The sequence below is a fragment of the Sphaeramia orbicularis genome, chromosome 11, assembly GCF_902148855.1.
Source record: "Sphaeramia orbicularis chromosome 11, fSphaOr1.1, whole genome shotgun sequence".
Lineage (NCBI taxonomy): Eukaryota > Metazoa > Chordata > Actinopteri > Kurtiformes > Apogonidae > Sphaeramia > Sphaeramia orbicularis.
In genome coordinates this window covers 13,469,807-13,493,488 of record NC_043967.1, presented here as the reverse complement: position 1 = coordinate 13,493,488, position 23,682 = coordinate 13,469,807, and the positions used below count along the sequence as shown (strand labels likewise).

The following is a 23,682-nucleotide window of genomic DNA, read 5'->3' as shown; positions in this document are numbered from 1 at the left end:
ATATTTTTTTTGTTAGAGCAATAAAGAAACAAATCTACCGTCATAATTTTCCTCGGAGTTCCAAAAATGTCCAATCTGCTGGACACCGTGTGTTTGATTTTTGAAGCAATGAATGCAATATCAGAAAGTGATATACTGTGTGAAATCTGTAAAATAAAAACATTTTTAATGCAGCTAATCTGATGTTTTCTCACATTTTATCATATTCCCAATTTTTATTAGCAACTGATTTACACTCAAACATGTCACTGCAGATCAGGTTTAACAAGAACAGCAAAGCTATAGTAATGGTATGAATGTCAGTGTATGAGATGGTGCATAAGCGTCCACTGTGTTAACTCATATCGAACAAAAACAACAAAACCCATTAATATATTAGAGAACAGATGTAGTATCGCTGTCCACTGTAGTGACCAATATGCATGAAAGGGTTAAAAATGTATCTGAAAAAACTGTTGCATTATGCAGTTTCCTATCAAGACAAGTGTTTAATGTAAAAAAGCTAAAATTTTCACATTACTGGGTCTCAGGAGGACAAGGAGCTGCTGCATCAGTTAAAGTTCAAGAACTGAAACATACTGTATTAATAACTGCAGTAAATATTAAATGGATGGATCTGAACTGTTTACTGAGTTAAATCCAGGTGACATTCTCTTGGTCATACAGTGTATCCATGTGTGTTAAGTAATAAAGTGAATGTTGACTGGAACAGATACTATTTGCTATATCTAAAGAAGATTCCATGGAGAGACACACTGATTGATATTGACTCATTAGAAAGATTAAATTGCTTGTGTGTAAACAGCTTGTGTGTGACATGCTTGTTTTCATTCTATATATATATTTATACTTTTTTCTTTTCTTTTAAACTGTTTTGCACTACGCACCACAAGAGAGTTGTCTCTTTTAATGTCATTGTACATATGTATAATGACAATAAAGGCATTCTATTCTATTCTATTCTATTCTATTCTATACAGTATGTGATAGTACTTTTTTTATATACATATATATATTTCTTATGCTGTTTTTATCAGATTTTAATTTGTCTTTGTTTTAATGATGGTTGTATTTTGTTGTTCTTAACCCGCTTTGCTCTCTGTGTTATCACTGTTTTACCTTGTTTTACCTTGTTTTATGATTTGTGTACGGCACTTTGGCCAGCTGTAAAGTTCATAAAGTGTTTTATAAATAATGTTGGTATGGTATGGTATGGTATGGTATGGTATGGTATGGTATGGTATGGTATGGTATGGTATGGTACATTAATAATTGGAGCTGCCAACATGTATTGTATTTTTTAATATGTCTAAGTGCTAAGTGTGTTTTAATTACTTTTTACTTTCTCTGATGTGTTATAAACTGTACATTTTGTATTGCAAAACTTTCATTGCATTCATCTGTGTTTAGGTATTTTAAATTCATATTTTGAAAAATTGCATGTTTATAAGTGTGTGCTACCTTTGAGGGTGACAGTTCAACATCTGTCCATGGGCTGCAGATGAAAACTAGCCATTAAGCTAACTCTGGTGCAATTACAGCAATGTGAATTAATATGCAATGTCCCTGTTAAATAAACCAATTAAAAGAGGGAAAAAAAGTATAGTCAGTGTTTTTCATGTTGGAGCTCTTTTTAATATGAAACTAAGTGGTGCATCAGTAGTAATAATCCTCAGTTAAATAAAGATTATATCAAAGAAGGAGAATAAGGAACCAATGGAAAACAGTAAAAGTAAGTTAAATCCTCTCCCAAACTGAATGTTGCTCGTAAAACTTCTTTGGATCTATTTTGGATTATTTTGGATCTATTTCCTGCGTTTCCTGAGTTGTATCTCTCAGCATTCGAGCAGCATCTGCTGTGTGGGCAGCAGCCCTGCCAAGTAAACAAGACTCTTATTAACTATTAAACACTTCACAGCAGGGACCACGGAAAAAACACATACACAGACATTAACACAAAGATGCACAAATGCAAGTACGTTTGAGGAGTGGCTGAGAGTCCCAGAGCAGAGTCAGTTGCCTCTTTTTTCTCCAGCCACAGTGAAATTGGATCTCTCCATCCTCTGTACAGAAGTTGTACTCTTAACCAGCAGCCGTCCACATTCCTGTCGGCCTCCAATGGATTGACAGATGAATGACTTAGTAAGCAGAGTCCCACCCAACCTGAATCAGCTCTGCCGAGACCTTGAAACCTGACTGTGCTGAATGTTCATGTGACTGCTGCAGAGGTGAGAGGTCACAGAAAGCATTTAAGACACAGAATTAAAAAAAAAAAGAGCCTTGGAACCTGAAATTTGACCTCCCCTGCACAATCATTCTGTCCACATTACTATATCTAAGAACAAAAATACACCCCTTACTTCCTTTTTTTGTTGTTTGTTTGTTTTCAAACCACTTTTCACTACTCAGTGAACGTAAAAACTGCTGTGAATGACTTCTATGTACGTGATAAGGCCACAAGAGGGCCCTGTCACACAGTGAGAAAATGGCCACAAAACACTGATAAACAACAGCTTTAGAGCAAAGTAAGAAGTAAGAACTCAGATTTAGTGTCGGTAACATGTGTCCTAAATGCACTTTTGATGAATAAATGAATGAATGAATGAATGAAATCTTTATTTTGAACATGTCAACAGTGAAATCAAAACAAAAATCAACCAACAAAATATACATACTGGTACATAAATGATTGATAAGCAAACAACTAAATAAATAAATAAATTATAGTAAATAATAATAATAATAATAATAATAATAATAATAATAATAATAATAATAATAATGAAATTATACATGCTCAAAAAGGAGTAGGAAGGAGTAAAAACTTATGTACTCCTACCCCCAATTTCTATTTGATATAGATGAAACCGTTCCAAATGCTGTTTAACTGTTGTATTTCTTTTTTTTCTTTCTTTTCTTTTTTTTTTTTACATTGTGTTTTAGTATGTTCTGCATACTGGACCATATTTCACAAAACAAAAAGTGGCAATATAGGGTGACCAGATCCCAACAAGTCAAATGAACACAGAGGACGTCTCAGTGGGACAATGTAGGACACACTGAGAGGCAGACTTAAATGTAGATATACTGTCTTTATAATTGAAAACACATTTGGTCTCCTCGGATCTGTTTTACACTGCTTGGCATTTTCCCCTGCTGCAGTTGAAAATAACATAATAAGCAGGTTGAATAAATCCTCAGGTAGCACTTATTTATATGAACAACCTAGACACTAAATCATTCTAGAACTTGAAAATAGTGCAATTATCAGAGCCTGGCAACATCTCATTTCCATGCTTAGTATAAGAAGCCAAAACTCATTGTTCATTTGGTTTTATTTGATAAGGTGCCTTTCCGTGTGTTTTTAATGTACAGAAAACTCAAAAAGATCAGGAGCTGGACAATTTTTAACGATTAAAATATGAAACTGCAAGTATGCACTTAATGTTTAACTCAATGAACCAAGTAATTGCTGATTTAATTAAATTTTAAGCACGGAAATGTACTTCCTGTTGTTGTACTTTTTCTAAAACCTCTAAACATCGTGATACATTAGATGAAATCCTGACTCAAAACCAAATATGAGACATGAGTAAAGGGGTAAAAATGGTGCACACAGCTCCCAAAGTGGCATGGTCACACTACGGCAGCCCCATACTGCACTGTTTGTGTGGGGTTTTTTGTGAAATGGAAAACCTAAACTATGATTGTTGCACTTCTTTGGATCATTACTGAGTCCTGCAGGTTCTGTCCAGGTACACTAAGCTTTGAACTGTCTGTCATGTATGTGTGGACAGTTTAAAGACTGTATACTGACCAGGATTACTGATTTAAAGTTGAGGAGAGTTAGTGCTTCTCCTCTAAAAGTAAAAAGGTTGACCTAATGTTTTTATTCTCCACCTCTCCTGTATGAATGCTGACCACAGGAGCAGCCCACTGAATGACACACCAGTTCACCCAGGAAGGAAACTCCCTGCTTTCCCGAAGGACGCCTGTTCAAAGTCCACCGAAGCAGCTGTGTGTTTGTGTGCATGTGTTTATGAGGGAGAAGGAGGAAAGAGGGGGACTATGTCAATAGACGCACATTAGCTGACTCCCTCGAGCGTACCGCAAAGCATCAAAGACGGAGTTTCATACTGATACACACAGCAGTTTAGTTTTAATAAAAACAATCCCTCCTTTCTTCCTTTCTCAAAGAGCTTTCTTTAGTGTTTGCGTGTTCTGCTGCCAGTACGAAGGGGAATTAAGAAATGTTGAAATGCAAACTACACATGAGTAGGTCTGCTGAAGGATGATGTATCTATCAATGACGCATACGGAGGGCGTTATTTAAGGGACACACACACACACATACATATACACAGAGGCATAAACTGAAACCATCAACCCTTCATGGACAAATACATTCATGGACTGACACACACACACACACACACACACACACACACAGTTGTAGAGGTGATGTAATAGCTTCCTGGAGCTGCAGATTCCCATGATGAATAACTTTGCTGAAGTGTTTCAGGCTTCGGCCAACTGTAGGACAGTAGACCGAGTGGATGTGGAGCAACAAAAGAAACACAAATCTATTTCCACCACTCCCAGTGCTCCCATTACACACCCAACACCCGTGCACCTCTCCAACTGTACTTTATGGCGCTCATGCTCTTTTGTCTCACACTGTAAAGTTGCACACGTATGTAGACAGCATTCTTACGTTTTAATTTCACATAATCATTTGGTTTAATTGGCTCAGATTTCTTCTTTCCACTGTCCGCCACCTTCTGAAAAACATTTGTAACTCAGTCATAACGAACCACACTCACTTATACTGGTCTATAAGTAAAAAACATCCAAAATAAAAGTAGTGAAACTTTGCCAAGTTTGAGTGACTGATAATGAAATATTAAGTGAATTTTAAGTTGTAACTTACAATTTAAGAGCAAGCCCCCACACACACCATTATTGTCTTGTCTTATTTTTGTTTTGTTTCTGTTTTGTTTTGCTTTGTTTCATTTTGTTTCATTTTGTCTGTGTGTAAATCTGTTGGTATGAATCTATCTGATGTGATACTTCAGTTTGTTGTCTTTTGAGTATTTACAGTATGACTGCATGTTGAATGTCTGTGTCCAATAAATAATAAGTTAAAAAAAAAAAAAAAAAGAAATATTAAGTGAAAATGCTGGTTTGTTGTAGTATAAAAGATATAGTCTTGGGTCAAAATATGAAATTATGAGAATTAATGAGAGAATGGAATTTGCTCAAAAGGAATATTTGTCTCAGAGCTATTCTACTTCCAAACACTGTCTACACATTACAGTACATTCACTTTCAGGTTCTTTACAGTGGAAAATGTATAAATCTATTATATAAATGTACATGAGCCAATATATGTGTATATACAGGAAAAACTACTGAGCATTTTTCCAGAGTCAAAAGTCAAAAGTATTTTCCTCAAAAAGAGTAAATTCGGCTCTACATAGAGTTTGGAGAGCTCTACCCAAAGAGTAACTTTTACTCTCTTTAGAGAGGGACCAAATGTTACGTGATGCAAAGTGAATTTTCTTCAATTTGGGTAAATTTTACTCCAGCAAATTTCCTTTGTAATAACACATCATCATATACATTGAAAACATCAGATAACCATCACTTTTGTCATTAGTTTTCCAGTTCATCTTATGAAAGAATGTACAATTTTGCACATTTAATCTCAAGGGAGATCACTTCTATAAAACTGGAAACCAGTGTTATCATATCCATTTGAAAGAAACCCAGCTTCACCAACTTTGTCTAAACTTTCTAGAAAAATTTTACAAGCGTAAAAAAAACTTAGAATCTGCCATGGTTGGATTTTATTTTTTACTCTGAGAGACTCAAACACATCAACAAACATTGAATAAAACTATGTTGTGTCAAATTTGTGCACATCTTTATCTGAATGTTGTGAAACTCAGCCCAGCCATATAATTTCCAGTTCCTATAATGTGACAGACACCTGGATTTGCAGAGGCAACAGTGCCCTCTTCCTGTTTATTCTGTACTTTGTTGTTCATTATTATGTGCTGTCCTGTGTAGAAGTGTCCTGGTGTTCCTACTGAGTTAATTCAATTCACTTCAGAATCAATGGAATTTATATTTAGAATAATTTGTCATTTAAAATTACAATGCAAAGAAAGTAATATTAAAAAGTAATAAAGTAATAAAGTAACAAAGTAATATTAGATAGATAGATAGATAGATAGATAGATAGATAGATAGATAGATAGATAGATAGATAGATAGATAGATAGATAGATAGATAGATAGATAGATAGATAGATAGATAGATAGATACTTTATTGATCCCGAACTAGAAAATTGCAGTGCAGTAACAGCGTTTGACATAGAAAAAAACAGAATACAAGAATAAAAAAAAGAACACAAAAGCATAGATAGCTCTTTAATGATACTTTATGTCTGAAAAGGAGTGGGAAGAAGTTGAGCTTATAGTGTCCTACCAAATTTACATGACTTGACTGATCAGCTAATGTATACAGATCATAACAAAGAATAGGTCAGTCAAATAAAATACAATAAAATACAAAAAAGAGAGTAAATGATTACATACCATCAATTACTATTTCTGTTGGACTTCCGTTTGTTGTTACTATATCTCTGGGAAATAAGGTTCTTATAAATCTTCTTAAATTTTGTGATGTTTTGTGATATATAGATATAAAGAATGAATTTAGTTAATTTTACTTTTCATATATTACGAGGACAAATATGGAGTTGTGAAAGTGTTTCCAGAAGAACACTAAGATTACTGAACAACAGGTCAAGTTTAGATATTAACTCAACTGAATTACAGCTCTGTGTTCCCACCTTATGAACTGTCAGGTCACTGCTGAATGTTTGACCTGATCTGTACAAATATGACCAAAAGGAGGAAACTCCTATCTCACCGTGCTCTTCATCCTCATCATTAAAAACTATAATTTATTAGTATTTCCACCCAGCGCATAGAACTCATGTTTATCTTCAAAGATAGAGCTCAGTCTTGTTTACATTTCTGTGTCATTCTGTTCACTATCCTGGGAAGTAGAGAGGAGAATTGAAACAGAAAGCCTTTGCATATTGATACTATGCTTCATCAGATGAATTTCCACAGAAACTGACTACAATCACTATGACATTGACCAAATAGGGCTGGTTAGATAAGACCTTGTAAGTTGTATTTAAGTCCACAGTGTTCCTCCTCTGCATTCACTGGTGTCTCTTCATCCTTCAGGTCAGGTCAAATGTACTTTATTTATTTTCCAGCTATCGCCTGTACCGTCAGCAAAAATGTGTTACGACTATTTGCCCATATCTGTGGCTCACAGATAAAAAGTGAATTTTTAACAAAATAATAAAAAGCTATACTGATAACAACAAATTCACAACATATAGTTCAGGGAAAAGTCCACAAACTTTTTCAGCTTTAGACCCAAAAGAGAATTTCAGTGTCTCCACTGAACCTACGTACGTTGACAGAAATACACTGTGAAGTTCCACTGACTCTTTCACCATGAAAACAATATTGAATAAACTGACTGATCTGTACTGGAATTAGTTCGACACATATGCAGAAATGCTAGTCTCAGTCACAGTTTATCTTTGGCTAGTGAGCAAACAGCAAAACATTAGCAAGTGAATTAGTAAGGCACAGTCAGACTGAGGAGAAATGACAAGAAAGTTAATGATTCTGTGCTTTTTTATGATTAGCCCCAGTTTATTCAACCAAAAAAAAAAAAAAATTGCCTTTGGTTTCTTTTCTGTTCAGCTCTTTCATGCATGAGCTTAAACTACATGTCCACATTTGTGGACACATAGTTTTAGCTCATTTTCTAAAGGGTTATAAAGACAATATTCTCCAAACCACATGGGGGCAGTCTTTACAGACCAGTGGTTCCCAACCTTTTTTGGCTCATGACCCCATTTTAACATCTCAAATTTCCGGTGACCCCAAACATTCAAAACAGAGACTTTTTTTTTTTTTTTGGTAAACTGAATTTGTTTTTGCAAATGAACATTAATTTTAGACGACATTTAGGCTTTATAATGTATATTATTATGGATGGTGGCAGAAAAGCCAGGTGTAGATTACTGCACAAAGTGAGAATTTTATTTTCCTTGGTCAGGATATGTACAGTCAGTCCAGCTTGGATTTACAAGGCTGACAATTAATACTGAACAAACAAGAACTCAAACTATGAATTATGAAAGAGCTGCAGCATCTGAAACTGACCACAATGAACATTTGAAAGATAAACAGTACCACAGTGCTTCAGTTTCAGCTTCAGAGTTTGTCATGTGTTTTATGGATTTTAATTGTCTCTCTCAACTCACCATATATTTTTTATTAGTAAGTTGTTTTTTTCTATCAATTGCCAGAAATTTCAGGCGACCCCATTTGAATTCGAGGCGACCCCACGTGGGGTCTCGACCCCAAGGTTGACAAACACTGCTATAGACCCTAAGCAATACAATGAAAAAAAGTATCATTTTAGTTTTAGAATTTATGGACACATTTATGGACAAGGGTTTCACAGCTTTGTACAAAAAAACAACAAAATAAGTCCACCACAAAGGACATTCCATAATTTTTTTTTTAAATGCATCTGAAAAAAATGCTGCATCATGATGTTTCCAGTATAGGCAACTATTTAATTTTTTAAAAAGCCAAAACTTGTACTTTCCTGGGTCTCAGGAGGTTAAATATCTTCTTAACAAAGCCATATTACAAAAAAAAAAAAAAAAAAAAAAAAAAAAAAAAAATCAAAATACTTTTCAACTTTTGCCTAATTTTGAGTAATAAAGTCAATCTTGAAAAAAAATCTAGATACTTTTTGCATAATTCATGCATGAAAGGGTTAATTTGCAACATATAGCTACAAAAAAGGTATTTATTTAACAATATGTCAATTCAATTTCATCTATAAGATACACAAAAATATAATGAATTTCATTTAATCTTGAACACATTTTATTTTAAAATACTGGAAACATGAAATGGTGTTTTCACACGTGCAGAATAGATTATGTTTCTGGTATGGACTTGTTAGGAAGAAAACCTTCACAAATACTTCTAACATTGAGAAGTAATGTTACTAACACTTTACTTGTCAATGAATAGACACACACACACACACACACCTACACACACACACACACACACACACACACACACACACCTACACACACGCACACACACACACACACACACACACACACCTACACACACGCACACACACACACACACACACACACACACACACACACACACACACACACACACACACACACACACACACACACACACACACAAAACATCCAGTTCAGCTAAATGCAACACAAACAAACATGTCTATCATACACTTGCTGGCCACTTTATTGGGTACACCTTACTAGTACCAGGTGTACCTAATGAAGTGGCCATGGGTGTGTGTGCTGCTGTAGCCTGACTCCTTCAAGGTTTGATGTGCTGTGAGCTCAGAGATGCTCTGCTGATTTTTGGCATCAATAAAACATTTTCACCCAGGGAACTGCCGCTCGCTGGATATTTTCTCTTTTTCAAACATTTCTCTAGGAACCCTGGAGATGGTTGTGTGTAAAATTCCCACTCGATCAGCACTTTCTCAGATCCTCAGTCCATCCCGTCTGGCACCAACAACTATGTTCAAAGTCACTTAGATCACCTTTCTTTCCCATTCTCACATTCACTTTGAATGTCAGCAGATCATCTGCTCCATGTGTACACTGTGCTGCTGCCTCTTTTAGATATTTGTGTTGAACATATACACCTAATTAACATGTATTTGAATGTGCCAGTAGGTAACACTACAAGAATAGGTGAGTGACCCATTTAGGGTCCCAACCCTAGGTTTGGGAGCTTGGGAAAGACAGAAATAAAATGAACACTTTACATAATGAAGTTTTTTCTGGTCTGATTTACTGTGGCTGAACCCAAAAACTGTTTATTTTGCAGTTAAATCTGTAACTGTATTAGAAGCATCCAGAATGTTACTTCCCAGCCCACAGTGGGAAACTGAAACAGTATCCAGTCAGTTATCTGCAGCAGAACTTATGCTGCACTCAGACTGTGTATTACCTGAAATCCAAAGCTGATTTCCACATGACCGCCGAGTCACTTCAAAACACACGTCCACAGAGGTTGTGTAAGGGAAATATAACCTGGGTGGAGAATCGGTGGTGCCGGTGGTATGTGTGGGTGTGTATGTGCAGACTAGACTGCAAACTGAACCACAGGATGGTATATCATTGTTACTCCTCCCTGCAGCTCAAATGTGTTATTTCCCTCTATATAGACGAAGTGGCTCAAAGTCCTTGAGACTGGTGACCTCTTTCCCTCCCTGCCGTTTTCCCCCTCCATTTCTCTCCTTTTTTCTCATTGTGAAACTGGCACTGAGCCGGAGAGTAGCTCCGCCGGCCTTGATAGAATTACAGTTACAATTGCACAGCAGCTGGCACCCAGGATGTGGATGAGAAACTCAGGGACTCTCCAAGACTCCCTAGTGGGCAGAAAAGGGCACGATGAGGAGAATAGATAAGCAGCCTCTCCTGGCACTCTCCTCCTGCATTTCACTTTCACATTTCAAGGACAAATGCGCCTGTGTTTGCAAAGTGTTTCTAGATAACAGTAACGCATGGTCATCCTAAATGCATCTGATGGGAAGAATGCAGGATATGATATACTCTGTATTTTTTCTTCACATTTGCACATGTGGATCTGTGGATATTATAAAAACATGAGGCTGAGGATACTGAACACTGTGCAGCCAAGTATAACCTACGCCAGTTTGCAGCAGATTCCCAGTTTATTCCCCAGCTTCATAGCCTGAAAAAATGATACCTCGCAATGAGACCTTTAAAGCCCTTTGTAATCTGGAACCTCATGGCTAGAATCCACTAAATCCTGTGCATTACACCCTTAAGAAGCTGTTCTGCCCAACTTTTCAAGGAAATGTATGAATCTTTACATGATTACATCTTCAGGAGGAACAGAAAGGATTAGATATCACAAATAACAGTAACAAACTGTGGAAGCATCTTAATGTTTTTGGTATGTCCTGAGATTTACTGATGAAAACAAAAATACAGAATATGACACCAGTCTCATGTATATATATTTATGCATTTCTTTAGTGGATGTATTTGAGAGTCTTTTGGTTGATTATCTTCATGTTTGTCTTGTTGCAACCAGAATGGATTCAATCGTTTGCAACAATCGCTGTTAAAATGGTGACTATGATATACTAGGTATTTTTAAGTATCTATTCTCTTCTACTGCATTTTCTCTGGGTGTCCACAGACCCACAGTGACTGATAACAAGTGATGGATTTCCACAAAAGCAGACTAGCATCCTTGGCTTGAAAGACTTGGAAATACCTAAAAGTAACAATGCCCACCTTTTAAGGTAATTTACTGACTTTTACATCTTCCTTTCCCAGTTGATAGTTTTTCCCAGCTCTTGAATCTGATTGGACACCTCAGGTGCCAATGCCACCCCAGTTAATTGACAGGTCACTTCACTTCTCATTGAAAGATATGCGATTATTGGAAATGTGAACGAGAAAGGCAGAACAAACCTATTTCAAGCGAGTGACACAAATTCAGAGAACCTCATTTAATGGAATACATAATTCTGAAGTAAGTTTTAAGGTGGTTTCAGAATGAGTCACTGTTAAACTACTGGTCGTATGACTGCACATTTACAGAAGAGATTTTGTTGCCAATAGTTAAACTGTGTGAGTAGGCTAACGTTATGAAAGGCTAACGTTATGAAAGGCTAATGTTATCCCATGTTGAATACATTTACATTCATGCAGCTGCTTGCGTGACCAGTAAAACCTACCAACTGCTCCTGATCAAGTCACGATAATTTTATAACAGTGAACAAATACTACTGATTGATTTTTTGGTAAACTAAATAGAGTAGTCTGACATGTCACTGTTTCTGAAACAGGACGTTTTTTCTGGACTACTTAACAAAAAGGGCAAAAATTGAGAGTATATCCACATCTCCAGGGACCACTACACCACTGGTCTGACTGACAAAAAGCATTATTTCTGATGTGAATTAGATGGAAATAGTCAATCAACAATAAAAAAGTTAATTTTATACATATATATATATATATATATATATATATATATATATATATATATATGTATATACACACACATATACATACATACATTTTTGCAAATTTGGAAACTGAGGAGAAAACAATTTTCTTTTGAGTTTCAAGCTTGAAAAGTTTGGGACTCCCTGCTTTCCAAGATTACATTTTCAGTGGGAGAGAAAGTTATAACAAACAGAGAAGTGACAAATATTACAAACTCATGTACGATGGTATTCAGGGTTTCTGCAGGTATCAGCAAATCTAATTAATGCTTTTTAATGGCCTTTTTAATGCCACTTTAAACAAATTTAATGCCCATGTCCAACTGCAGATACAGTTTTATATATAGTTTTATGACAGTTTAAGATCCACAGGCTTTAACCAGGTTCTGAATAGTTCCTCCTCCAATCACTTCTGCTGAAACTTGCTATTTCCCATTTTTCCAACATTTGCTAATATTCCCTCCACTCTTTCATCACAGCATGAGCACCATCACAGCATGTTGCATTCCAAGCATTTGGTGTTTTGACTTCATGCACCGGCCATAAACAACAGCCAATTAAAAGGTTCCGCCTGTCAATCATCACACTATACTACCAATCAAAATTATTAAATGTTTATATAATCTAAATAAATAAAAAATAACAATGCTTTTTTTTCCTCATCAAGTGTATTACATTTTGTAATGCCTCTGGACATAGAATTTAATGCTTTTTAATGCCATTTTAAAGCCTTAACTTTCACACAATCTATTAATGCTTTTAATGTTTTTTAATGACCCACAGAAACCCTGTTTGTTATCGATAGTAACAAACATATCCACAACCCTGATTTATTACTTCTACAACGGAGGTTCTGCGATAACTCCTATTTGAGTGTCTGTCCATCACAGTCAGACTCTGAAATGATGAAGAGTGGATTAATAGTTTTAACCTCAGTCTGCACTGTCTGACAGCAGTTGTGGTTTATGTGATGGATGTGCGTTCCTTTGTCACCACATTTGCTTTGTCTGCACTCAGACATGACTGACTGAATTAATAACCGCTGTTGTAATGAGGAAGTTGTGATCTGTGAGTTATTTTCTGTACAACCGACAATGACAAACGACAAGTGAGACATCTCCACAAAAACCAACAAAACTGATGATTGGCTTGAAATTTCTAATTTCTAAATAATGAACTTCTGTGCTCCAAAAATCATAAATAATTATTGATGACACTTTGATGAACAGAATCTGTACAGTAGAAATAAGACACCAACATGGGTTCTTCTATGAAACTGGTCCCTGAAAACAGGACAGAGGGGCTAAAAATTCAAACCAGATGTAGGCTAATGTTATGAAGCAAGTTTGGAAGCACTTTGGGTCTATTTTAAAAATAAATATTTACTGACATAAAAGAGAAACTACTTTTCAGATAAAACACTTTTTTATGTTTTTTTATATTATTTTGTACACAAAAATCCCCGTGTAACACGGTAAAAAGGAAACAAGAATTACACGCAGCAATTTTTTTGAATATCTCTGTATTCTCTCACAGGTACATTTTGGGAATCAAAGTAATTTTGCAAGGCAGAGGGTTTCACTCAAATGACCGCTGTTAGAAAATCTCTCATGATTTATATGTGTTTAAATGGGCAGGTTCTGTATGTAATGACAGTGGACATGATGAGTTATATGCAAAACCTGGAATGTGACTGAGATTCATGAAAAACCTGTATGTCTGGATTAGAAAACCACTAGGATCAGCAAATTTAACACAGTGTCTTTATTTATAGTGGTATATAAGACCATTACAGCCATGTTTCAGATCAAATGCACGGACACCCAGGTAGCTTTTCCTGTCCTAGTTTTGGTCCTATTTTTGTCCCAAATATTTGATTAAAAATTCATTAATTTTCAGATGGCTCAGAGCAAGAGTATACATATTTTATGCATTTTTCTGAGGTCATCATTAGGTACATCCTGAGGGGAAATATGTCTAAATTTCTCTTTTATTATTGGGTCTAAAAAGCTGGAAAAGCACCAGATACCAAAATGTACCCAGTTCCATGGAAGCACCCACATGTAAAATTCATTAGTAGACATATTTAAGACAACAAAATCAGCAGTTTTTGGATCATTGTGTTCTGGTAAGGAATTTGTCACATCCAATATGGTTGTTTAGTCATTAAGTTTTGTCATTTACTGAAATTCAATTTCCTCAGGGTGTTGCGACAGAAAAACAAGTATTGTATGGTTCACTGTGGTTGTGCAGTATGTGCTGACAGTCCTATTGGTGGTTGGGTCAAACGTAGGTGTCTGCATGTCTTTGTGCGTGTATGGAATGGACCACAAGGCCACCGATGGTCCGCATGTGTGTCAGCACTGACATGGTTACAACCACGGGGTTTCCTAGGTCATGTCCAGGAGGCAGCAGACGGATGTTTTCTCAAATCTAAGTGCATGCTATCATTCCAGCCATGAAACCGCAAAGGGAATGTTTAATCCTTACTCCCACTGTGAGATCTTTCCACAGAAAGAAGACAAAAGTTGCTTAATATTTTACAAACTTCCTCATGATACCAGACAGTGGAGAGACTGTTCTCATGCAAAACATCTCCTCTGACATGTCTGTAGTCTTCATGAAAGTGGAAGATGGAGGAGGAAGTTGGTTAAGTGCAGTGTTATTTCAAAAGGGTTTATGGGTATTGTGGTCTTAACGTGGAAAAACACACAGCTGCAGCTATAGAAGGTGGGGGATTTTGTTTCTGTTTTTTGACTTTGTCTGAGTTAAACATGATTTTAGTATTGAGAAATGATATTTTAACATGAAGGCACTATGCTTTGAAAGACTTTTTTCACTCAGAATTAAGATTATTGCAGATTTGACCCTAAGAGGGAACTTGAGTTAACCCATAAAGACTCAGTGCTACTTTTTTTTTTTTTTTTTTTTTTTAATTTTTAACATTTATTAAGTGATTTCTCACCATTTATTATAATATTATCTTTTGTACTTTGCATTTTTCCAGTGAAAATCAGGTATTTTCCAATATTTAATGTACTGATCATATAGATGTTCATAAAAGCTCAGATAAAACTTGAGGGTTATTATACCAAAAAATATAGAAAACTGGAGAAAAAGTGCCTTTTTAGTAAAATATATCATTAACTGAACATAAAACAAGTGTCTACGACTGCTGTTATTTGTGAAACGCCATGGGTTTTACTAGTGAATCTATGTTGTAGAAGATGACACTGTTTCCACGGTAACTGCAGAACCTCTGAACGTTTAAATGGGTCATATCTGATGACCATGAAAAGATGAAGAACTGTATTTTACACCAATTATTTACATGTATTGATAGAATTAGTGGAGGCAGCAGGTATTATACTTCGTAGATCAGTAGATGGTTTTGGTCGCTGGTGGATGTTTGGGTCTTTATGAGTTAATGCTCAGTAGTTTCATTTCTTTTGGTAGCAGTTTCCAGGAGAACTTGGATCCATTTTAATGTTTCACTACATAGCACTGCTTCTCTATTTATTCAGTTTTATTCTCTTTTTTCTTTTTCACTTTTGTGGAAATTATTGACAATCTCTTGGCAATTTGATGTCTTGAAAATGGATTAGACTTCATCCGACAGGGAATGTATTCTAGTTTCTGCTCAACACAACTTAAACTACATCAGCTGAAACATGATATGAGTTATCAGTATTTATTATAATTTCATCTGGTCAGAAATGGTGCTGTCGTATTTAAGAATATCTTGCCAAAGGAGCAAGTCATTATATTTTTCCCTCTTCTCTTTCCTCTGAACTTATCGTTTTGTAGGTCAGTTAATACATTATGGAAGACAAACAGATGCAAAATTCATTCCAAGCAGTGGTCTCAGTGGACAAACAAATAGAGCAGACACATGATGAATCATTACGATGAACAGAGGCAGCGCTGATCTTCTTACAGCTGAATGTGAACAGGCAACAGTTTGCTCTCAGTCTCATGATTATTGTTATCTGCAAAAGGCTTCGTCTTAGCAGTTTAATAGCAAAGAGTAGCTCTACAAGGCAATTGCTAAAATGCATCAGAACTTGATGACTGATAACAGCCATTTCTGGCTAAAACGTTCCTTTAAAAATAAATGACGTAGTGTTGTTGGCTTTGTTTTACATCACTGTGAAAGTCGTCAAAAATACCCCTATGGTGATCGGTTTTATAGTGAAGTGGTAACAATAGAAACACTCAGATAATGTGACTGTATGACTTTGTACATTCACTTCAAAATTTCAGTTCTTTCTTCTCAGTTTTCATGAGGAAGACACTTTACCAAAATATATATATATCTACAAATACACCAATTCGCATACAAAACAGGAAGATGAAAAGATTTCCCTGTTCTATTTTTGGGTTTTTATGCGTCATATAGTGAAATGCGTGTCTGTTAGAGTTGTCTCAGAAATTGCAGAAGCTAAATATAAACAGGCCACATCACTTCTGATTTGTATGTACTGCTTTGACAAAGCTGACATTTAAGTAAAAATCCACAAGAGCTTTGTGTTTGCCTTCTTAAGTAAGTGGGTGATAATTAAGGGGAACAAATTCACCTCACTAAATGCCAAGTCCTGATTTGCACTGTGAAGGGAAATTTACCTTGATCTGTGTAGAACTGAATCATGATGACATGCAATAATCTGTAAAACAGTCACTGCTACTCTGCTCCCACATACAGTGGGTAACACAACAGACATTCAGTTGACCCATTTCTTGTTTTTTTAATTTTTTTTATTTTAAAAAAAAAATATAATTCAAGTTTTTATTAGAGTTTTCACTTGGTACGCGACAATCATACAGTGTTGCTCAATGTTAACAATGAGGGCTTCTATACATACATCAGGGGTGTCAAACTCATTTTAGCGCAGGGGCCAGATTCAGCCTAATATGATATAAAGTGGGCTGGACCAGTAAAGTACTATAAACAATAGGATAAGAACTTTTGAGTGAAAAAAGTTAATTCCGTAAAATAAAAAATACACTTAAATATGCTTAAATATTCTACAATACAAGCAAAAATACACTTAAATATGCTTAAATATTCTACAATACAAGCAAAAATACACTTAAATATGCTTAAATATTCTACAATACACGCAAAAATACACTTATATATGCTTAAATATCCTACAATACGCACAAAAATACAGTTAAAATTCCGTAATTAAAATGTTTACATCTACAAATTGTACTTGAACATAACATGAACAAATATGAACAACCTAAAAATTCTTTAGTAAAATAAGTGCAATGTTAACAATATTACTCCGTAGTTTATTATTTATACATTTGAATCACAACTTACAGATCACAGTGGATCTACAAATACACAAAACATTTAGTAACAGGGAGAATATTATTAAAATTCCACATACTTCTCTTAAGACATTTCAGATATTCACATTTTTTTTGGTAAAAGACTAGTCTGTAAATGTGAACATTTCTGTGTAATTTTACTTTTTTTTACACTAAAACAAAGAGACAAATTTGCAGTTTTCATTATTTATAGTTTATTATGATGGTATTTTACTGGTCTGATCCACTTTAGATTGAATTGACCTAAAATTATTTTAACATCCTTGATTGTTAATATCTTCAGTGTAATTTTTGCATTTCACAAATTCATCCCACGGGCCAGATTGGACCCTTTGGTGGGCTGGATTTGGCCCCCGGGCCGCATATTTGACACCTGTGACATACATGAAAAGTATTTTTTTTAAAAAAGCTACAAAGTATGGAAGTTCTCATAAAGAAAAAAATAGATAAATAAATAGATAAATAAATACATAAAAAAATACAAGAGGGAAGTAGTTTAGCTGTCATCCTGCTGACTGTCAGTCATAGTTATGTAAGACCAGAATACCCATTTACCCATTTCTTAACAGTTTGTTCATCAGACTTTTCTATAAGTTAGAGTCAGTCACTTTTTTTGCACTTTGGTGGCCGGTTTAGCTCCTGGGAATCCCCATTTGGCTCTTGTTTCACCTCTAACCCCTACTTTGTCCTCCCGTCAACTTCATCAGTAGAGCCAGAGAATGTGAAGCTGAAAGGAGAGTGTGGGAGACACTTCAGAGAGAATCAGCCACAGGAGTTGACTTTGAACCGGGTATTTGGAAAACAGAGCAGGCAGGTGTCAGAGAGGGAGTGGTGCTGCCAAAGTGGACAGAAACTTGAATGGTGTGTGTGTGGCTGCAGAGTGATGAGACCAGACCGGCGTGATGGAAAGCCCAGCCGACTGCTAACACAAACACACCCGGGGGGAAGAAAAGAGGGGGGAGGTTAAAAAAGATGGGGGAGGAATGATTGAGTGTTTTGTGTCGGCTTTAGTTCATTTCTGACAGCTGTCACTAGAATGCTGATGCTGACCAGTATTGACAGGACTGGAGAATGTTTACACTAGAGTCCATTATCAAGTTTGCTCAAAGTGGACCAGATCCATACTTTGTCTTCCAGGCAGACACCCCCCACACACACACTCACACACACACACCCTCCTACTCCTCCTCCTCCACCCAGACGGCCTGGGCCCAGGCTGGTAAAGGGCTACTATGTGAGTGGAGGGGCTTGAAATCTGAATTTCAGAGATGTTTCACACACTTAGAAGAGAGTGTGGTGTGTGTTTGCATCATTACCATAATTGAGAGTGACTGGTAAGAGGGCATGGACGGGGAGGTGTTGGCACTCCCTCTCCAAAATTCCCATTTGACAAATTATGTGAATGAATAAGAGGAGAGGCGTAGCTGGCTCCGCTCCAGGCTCCAAAACGACAGATGGGGTCAAACACAGTAGATAAGGGACTTGTATAAGTGTGTGTATGAATGTGTGTGTGTGTGTGTGTGTGTGTTGTGCATAAGTTGTGACCACTGGCATGCTCACAATCACTGTTTAGGCTGCGTGCCAAGCAAAACATGCCTGTTTTCTTTTTCTTTATTTTTTTTTTTCTACTAGGACTCAACTGTGCATCAGATCAGGCCTAAAAAGGTAGACCATTGTGTCTTTTGTCTTTGGCTTCTCTGTTTTCTTCCAGCTTAAAATGTTGAGTTGTTTAGTAAGTCTTTGGCTCCTGCTCAGCCGAGCAGCCGGCACGGCGAGGTTACTCTATGTCAGTGGAATCTGTGCACAATGGATCCAGACCCCCCACCCCCACCCCCTCCCCTCCTCCTTAGCACCAGCTTGTGAACCCCCTCTGCTAGAGCTCTGGTTTAATTGACCCCCATACTCCTCCACCCCCATCATCCATCCTCAGTGTGAGTCCTCATATACACTGTAAAAAATGACTGTAGAATTAACACCAAAAGTGGAAAATTGCAACATAAAAAAACTGTAAATGACAATACGATGCAAAGTTATTTATTTGAAAAGATTTTTGTGTTAACGATTGAATCAAATATAGCTGTAGTTCTTACAGGAAGAGTATGTTAACAAAACCAGATTTGTATGTAGAAATTATGTATTTCTATTGTTTTTAGAAAATAAAACTGTAAATTGAAATACAGTGTGGTGCCGTTTAAATTGCAAGACCATAATGTTGAAATAACAGCATATTTGCTTTTTTTTTTTTTTTTTTTCTATAAAAAAGTTATTTTAAAAAAGTAAACATTTAACAATTTAACATTTTACATTTCTAAATGAATGGGTTGGTAGAGTTGGTAGAGTGGCTCGTCCAATAACCAAAGGGTTGGTGGTTTGAATCCTGGCTCTGACTGTCCATATGTCCAAGTGTCCATGGAAGACACTGAATCCTAAATTGCTCCCAGTTGGACCTGGTGGATTTGGAAAGTGCTTTGGACACCATGAAGGTGGAGAAAATGTACTAAATAAGTGCAGACCATTTAAGTCCAATGTTAAATCTACATGTTTAAAATGTCAAATCTACATGTTTAAAATGTTAAATCTACATGTTTAAAATGTTAAATCTACATGTTTAAAATGTTAAATGTACATGTTTCTCTGTAAATATATTTACAGTTGGATGTGTTTTTACAGTATTGTTCTGGAAACCACAGCTGCCAGTTTTTTTCTGTAAAAACAACAGATTTTTTTTTACAGTGTACACACACACACACACACACACACCTACACACACACACACACACACACACACACACACACACACACACACACACACACACACACACACACAGGAGCCCTCAGTGCTGCTAAATGACTCCCTGAAGAACCAATCTAAACATCAGTGTTCAGTTCAAGGCTATGGTTGACTTGGAATGCACCACACCACAACTTCTTGTAGTAAGCACTTTACTTCTCTCCTCCTCTCCCTCTCTCTCCTTATTTGTCTGTCTTCCCTTCCTCTCTCCCTCTCTGATACAGCGACCCTCGTTGCCATGGCACCTACAGCGGTTTAAAACACGTCCACTTTCCTGCTTTTATTGTGGGATGTTCAGTCAGCACGTTGGTGCGCACCGGCTCTGCGCTGTCACTACACGCCACTAGTGTGTGTGAGTGTGTGTGTGAGGGTGTGTGTGTGTGTGGTGCTCTGCTCTGCTCTGTCCGAGGATGCCACTTTTTCACCGCTCGTGAGTGGACTTTCACCGTGGAAGCATCCGCGGACACATCGCGCACCTGCGGCTGGATGGACGCACATTCATGGAGGGACGCGCGCATCAGCCGCCTCCGCCGCCGCCGCCACTGCCTCACTCCGCCGATGACTTCACCTCCTCTCGTGGTCCACGGGGGAGCGCGCTTGTAAGCTGATTTGACCGGAGAGTGAATACCTCTCCGGGATTAGAGGGTTCTTGGGTAAACGACAATGCCCCGCGGCTCGCTCCGCCACTCTTGGCTATTGTTCGCGCGGAGGACGCACGGTGCCCGGTCTCCCCCGGTTCCACGTCATCTCTGAGTCTCCACGCGCCGCTTCTGTGAGCCGCTGTCGCTCCTTCGCTCCCTCCGGTCGCCCTCCCGGTGTCACAGGATAATATGACTTCCTGGCTGCGCACATACGGCTGCGTCCCCCCGTGTCTGCTGCTCTGCTCCTTGGTGCTGTGTGTCTGCGCTGAAGCCTCCCGGCCGGGTGAGTGCAGGCTCATTAGGACTAATTACATCATAGCCCAGCAATTAGCCCGAGTCTGGGACCACGGCAAGACATCACTGCGCAACATCTCTCATCCCGCATCGGTGACATCTGTGCTCTCTGCGGGGGTTACTAAACATTCTCCAAATGAAAACATAGACTTGACTTTGTGTCTGTACTTCTGCTTAGAACTGTACCTAACGTGTCAATAATTCACTAATTCCTTCTTTTATTTCCTTAGAGGATGGAAACACTTTTAACCTATAGAGACGCAGTGCTACTTTTGCGGCAGCTTCCAAATTAATTTTCCCTCTTTTTACCTTTCTGAAGTGATTTATCATCATTTATTACAATATTATCCTTTATATTTGGCATTTTTCAGTGAAAATCACGTATTTCCCTATGTTTAATTTGCAAGTCCTGTAGATGCTCATAAAAGCTCAGAGTAAAGTTGAAGGTTATTATATGAAAAACAGAGAAAACTGAAGAAAAAGTGACTTTTTCAGTAAAATATAGCATGAACTGGACGTAAAACAAGTGTGTCCATCCACTGTCATTGATCCAACTCCATGGGTTTTACTGGTGAATCAATGTTGTAGAAGATGACGGTGTTTCCACGGTAACTACGGAGCCTCTGAACATCCAAATGAGTCATATCTGATGACCATGAAAAGATGACAAACTGTATTTTACAACAATTATTTACATGTATTGATAGAATTAGTGGATCAGATGATATTAAACATTTTCTATCAGTAGATGATTTTGGTAGATGGTGGATGTTTGGGTCTTTTAAAGCTTAATCTTAATCTCAATCAGTAGATCCTTTGGTAAAGTTTTTTAATGATTACATCTCTACAACCCTCATAAACACTTCCCAGGATTATCAGTAGTTTTTCATCAAAATATATCATTAACTGAATGTAAAAACCTTATTGATCCAACTCCATCGGTTTTACTGGTGAATCAATGTTGTAGAAGATGATGGTGTTTCTAGTTTCACTGCAGAACCTCTGAATGTCCAAATAGGTCATATCTGCATGAAACAATGACAAACTGCATTTTACTTCATTTATTTGCATGTATTGATAGGATTAGTGGGTCAGCAGGTATTAAACACTGTACACCAGTAGACGATTTTGGCTGTCACAGGCTTGTTTGAGTCTTTTAAAGCTTAGTAGATCCTTCAGTAAAGTTTTTATAATGATTACATCTCTACAACCCTCATAAACACTTTCCAGAATTACGAGTCATTATATGTGTTAACAGAAAGTACTCAGATGTCCATCAGCAGCCCCTTGACTCAGTCTAAAAGTACCTCTGATTTCTTCTTTGAGCTTTCATCGATCAGTTCTAACTGGCAGTTACATGCTACATCTATTCAGGGGACTGCCAGAGACCACAGAGCTAATTGGGTCAAAGCAGCTTGTTAGTGGGTTGTTAGTGATGCTCAGACCTGCAGCCTTTCCCTGTCCTACATACCAACCCTGCAGTCACTGAAATTCGCTGGAAAATTGGATTTCAGCAGATAAATCACTTTGGTGAATCATTAATGCCACTGCAGACAGAACAGGGTCCAGTTTTTTGCCTTTCATCGCTGCCGTACTGTATATTCCTGCTTAGGTTGCATTAAAATACCACGAGGAATAAGCAGGTTTGTGCCTCTGTGTGGAATACATTTGCCCCTTTGAAGCATCCAGTAATTGACTCATGGTTAAACACCCTCCTTGTGTGTGAATGTGTGGGTCTGGTCGTGATCTATTACACAAACAACTGGAGCACCTGTTCTCACACTCCCAGCCGTTTATGTGCTACATGTGCTCACCGATACATACTGAATAGGCCATTATTAGATGCTTAGCGGTACTTCCATCATCACAAGTGTCGGTTTGAGATCTTTGAGTATCCACAGGGGCTGCGGTGCATGGCTAATGAGTGCTGACATATCTTTCATATGCTAATCACAGATTCTTTTGCCTCTTTTTTATCTCTTCTCTTCTCTTCTCTTCTCTTCTCTTCTCTTCTCTTCTCTTCTCTTCTCTTCTCTTCTCTTCTCTTCTCTTCTCTTCTCTTCTCTTCTCTTCTCTTCTCTTCTCTTCTCTTCTCTTCTCTTCTTCTTCTTCTTCTTCTTTTCTTCTTCTTTTTCTTTTTCTTCTTCTTCTTCTTCTTCTTCTTCTTCTTCTTCTTCAGGTGACAGTGCTTGTTGGTCTCCCAGCGTCTCCTCTTGTACAGATTGTCTCAGACGTGGACCGCAGTGCGCCTGGTGCTTCAAGGAGGTAAGGATGCATCATGCGTCTGTGCTGTATAGTATAGAAAGAGCAGCTAAAACAAGCAACAAAGAAGGGAATGTCACTGACTCAGTCACTTTGTTTTGATGCGATTCACTCTTTCACGTGTGGGTTCATTCTACGGGTTCATCCTCTTGAAGCAGCACAAACTGGGCCACTTTCAGCCGTGTGT

At 37.3% G+C, this 23,682-nt stretch overlaps 1 protein-coding gene across 1 annotated transcript in view; it reads left to right on the top strand.

Annotated features, from left to right (window-relative positions):
* Positions 1-20,675: 20,675 nt before the first annotated feature.
* itgb8 (integrin, beta 8) overlaps positions 20,676-23,682 on the top strand; it is a 31,695-nt gene continuing 28,688 nt past the window's right edge. The window contains exons 1-2 of the mRNA XM_030147938.1: positions 20,676-21,222; positions 23,413-23,498. Of these exons, the coding sequence (XP_030003798.1) occupies positions 21,129-21,222; positions 23,413-23,498 (180 nt within the window). The 5' untranslated portion in view covers positions 20,676-21,128. The remainder of the gene's footprint in view (positions 21,223-23,412; positions 23,499-23,682) is intronic.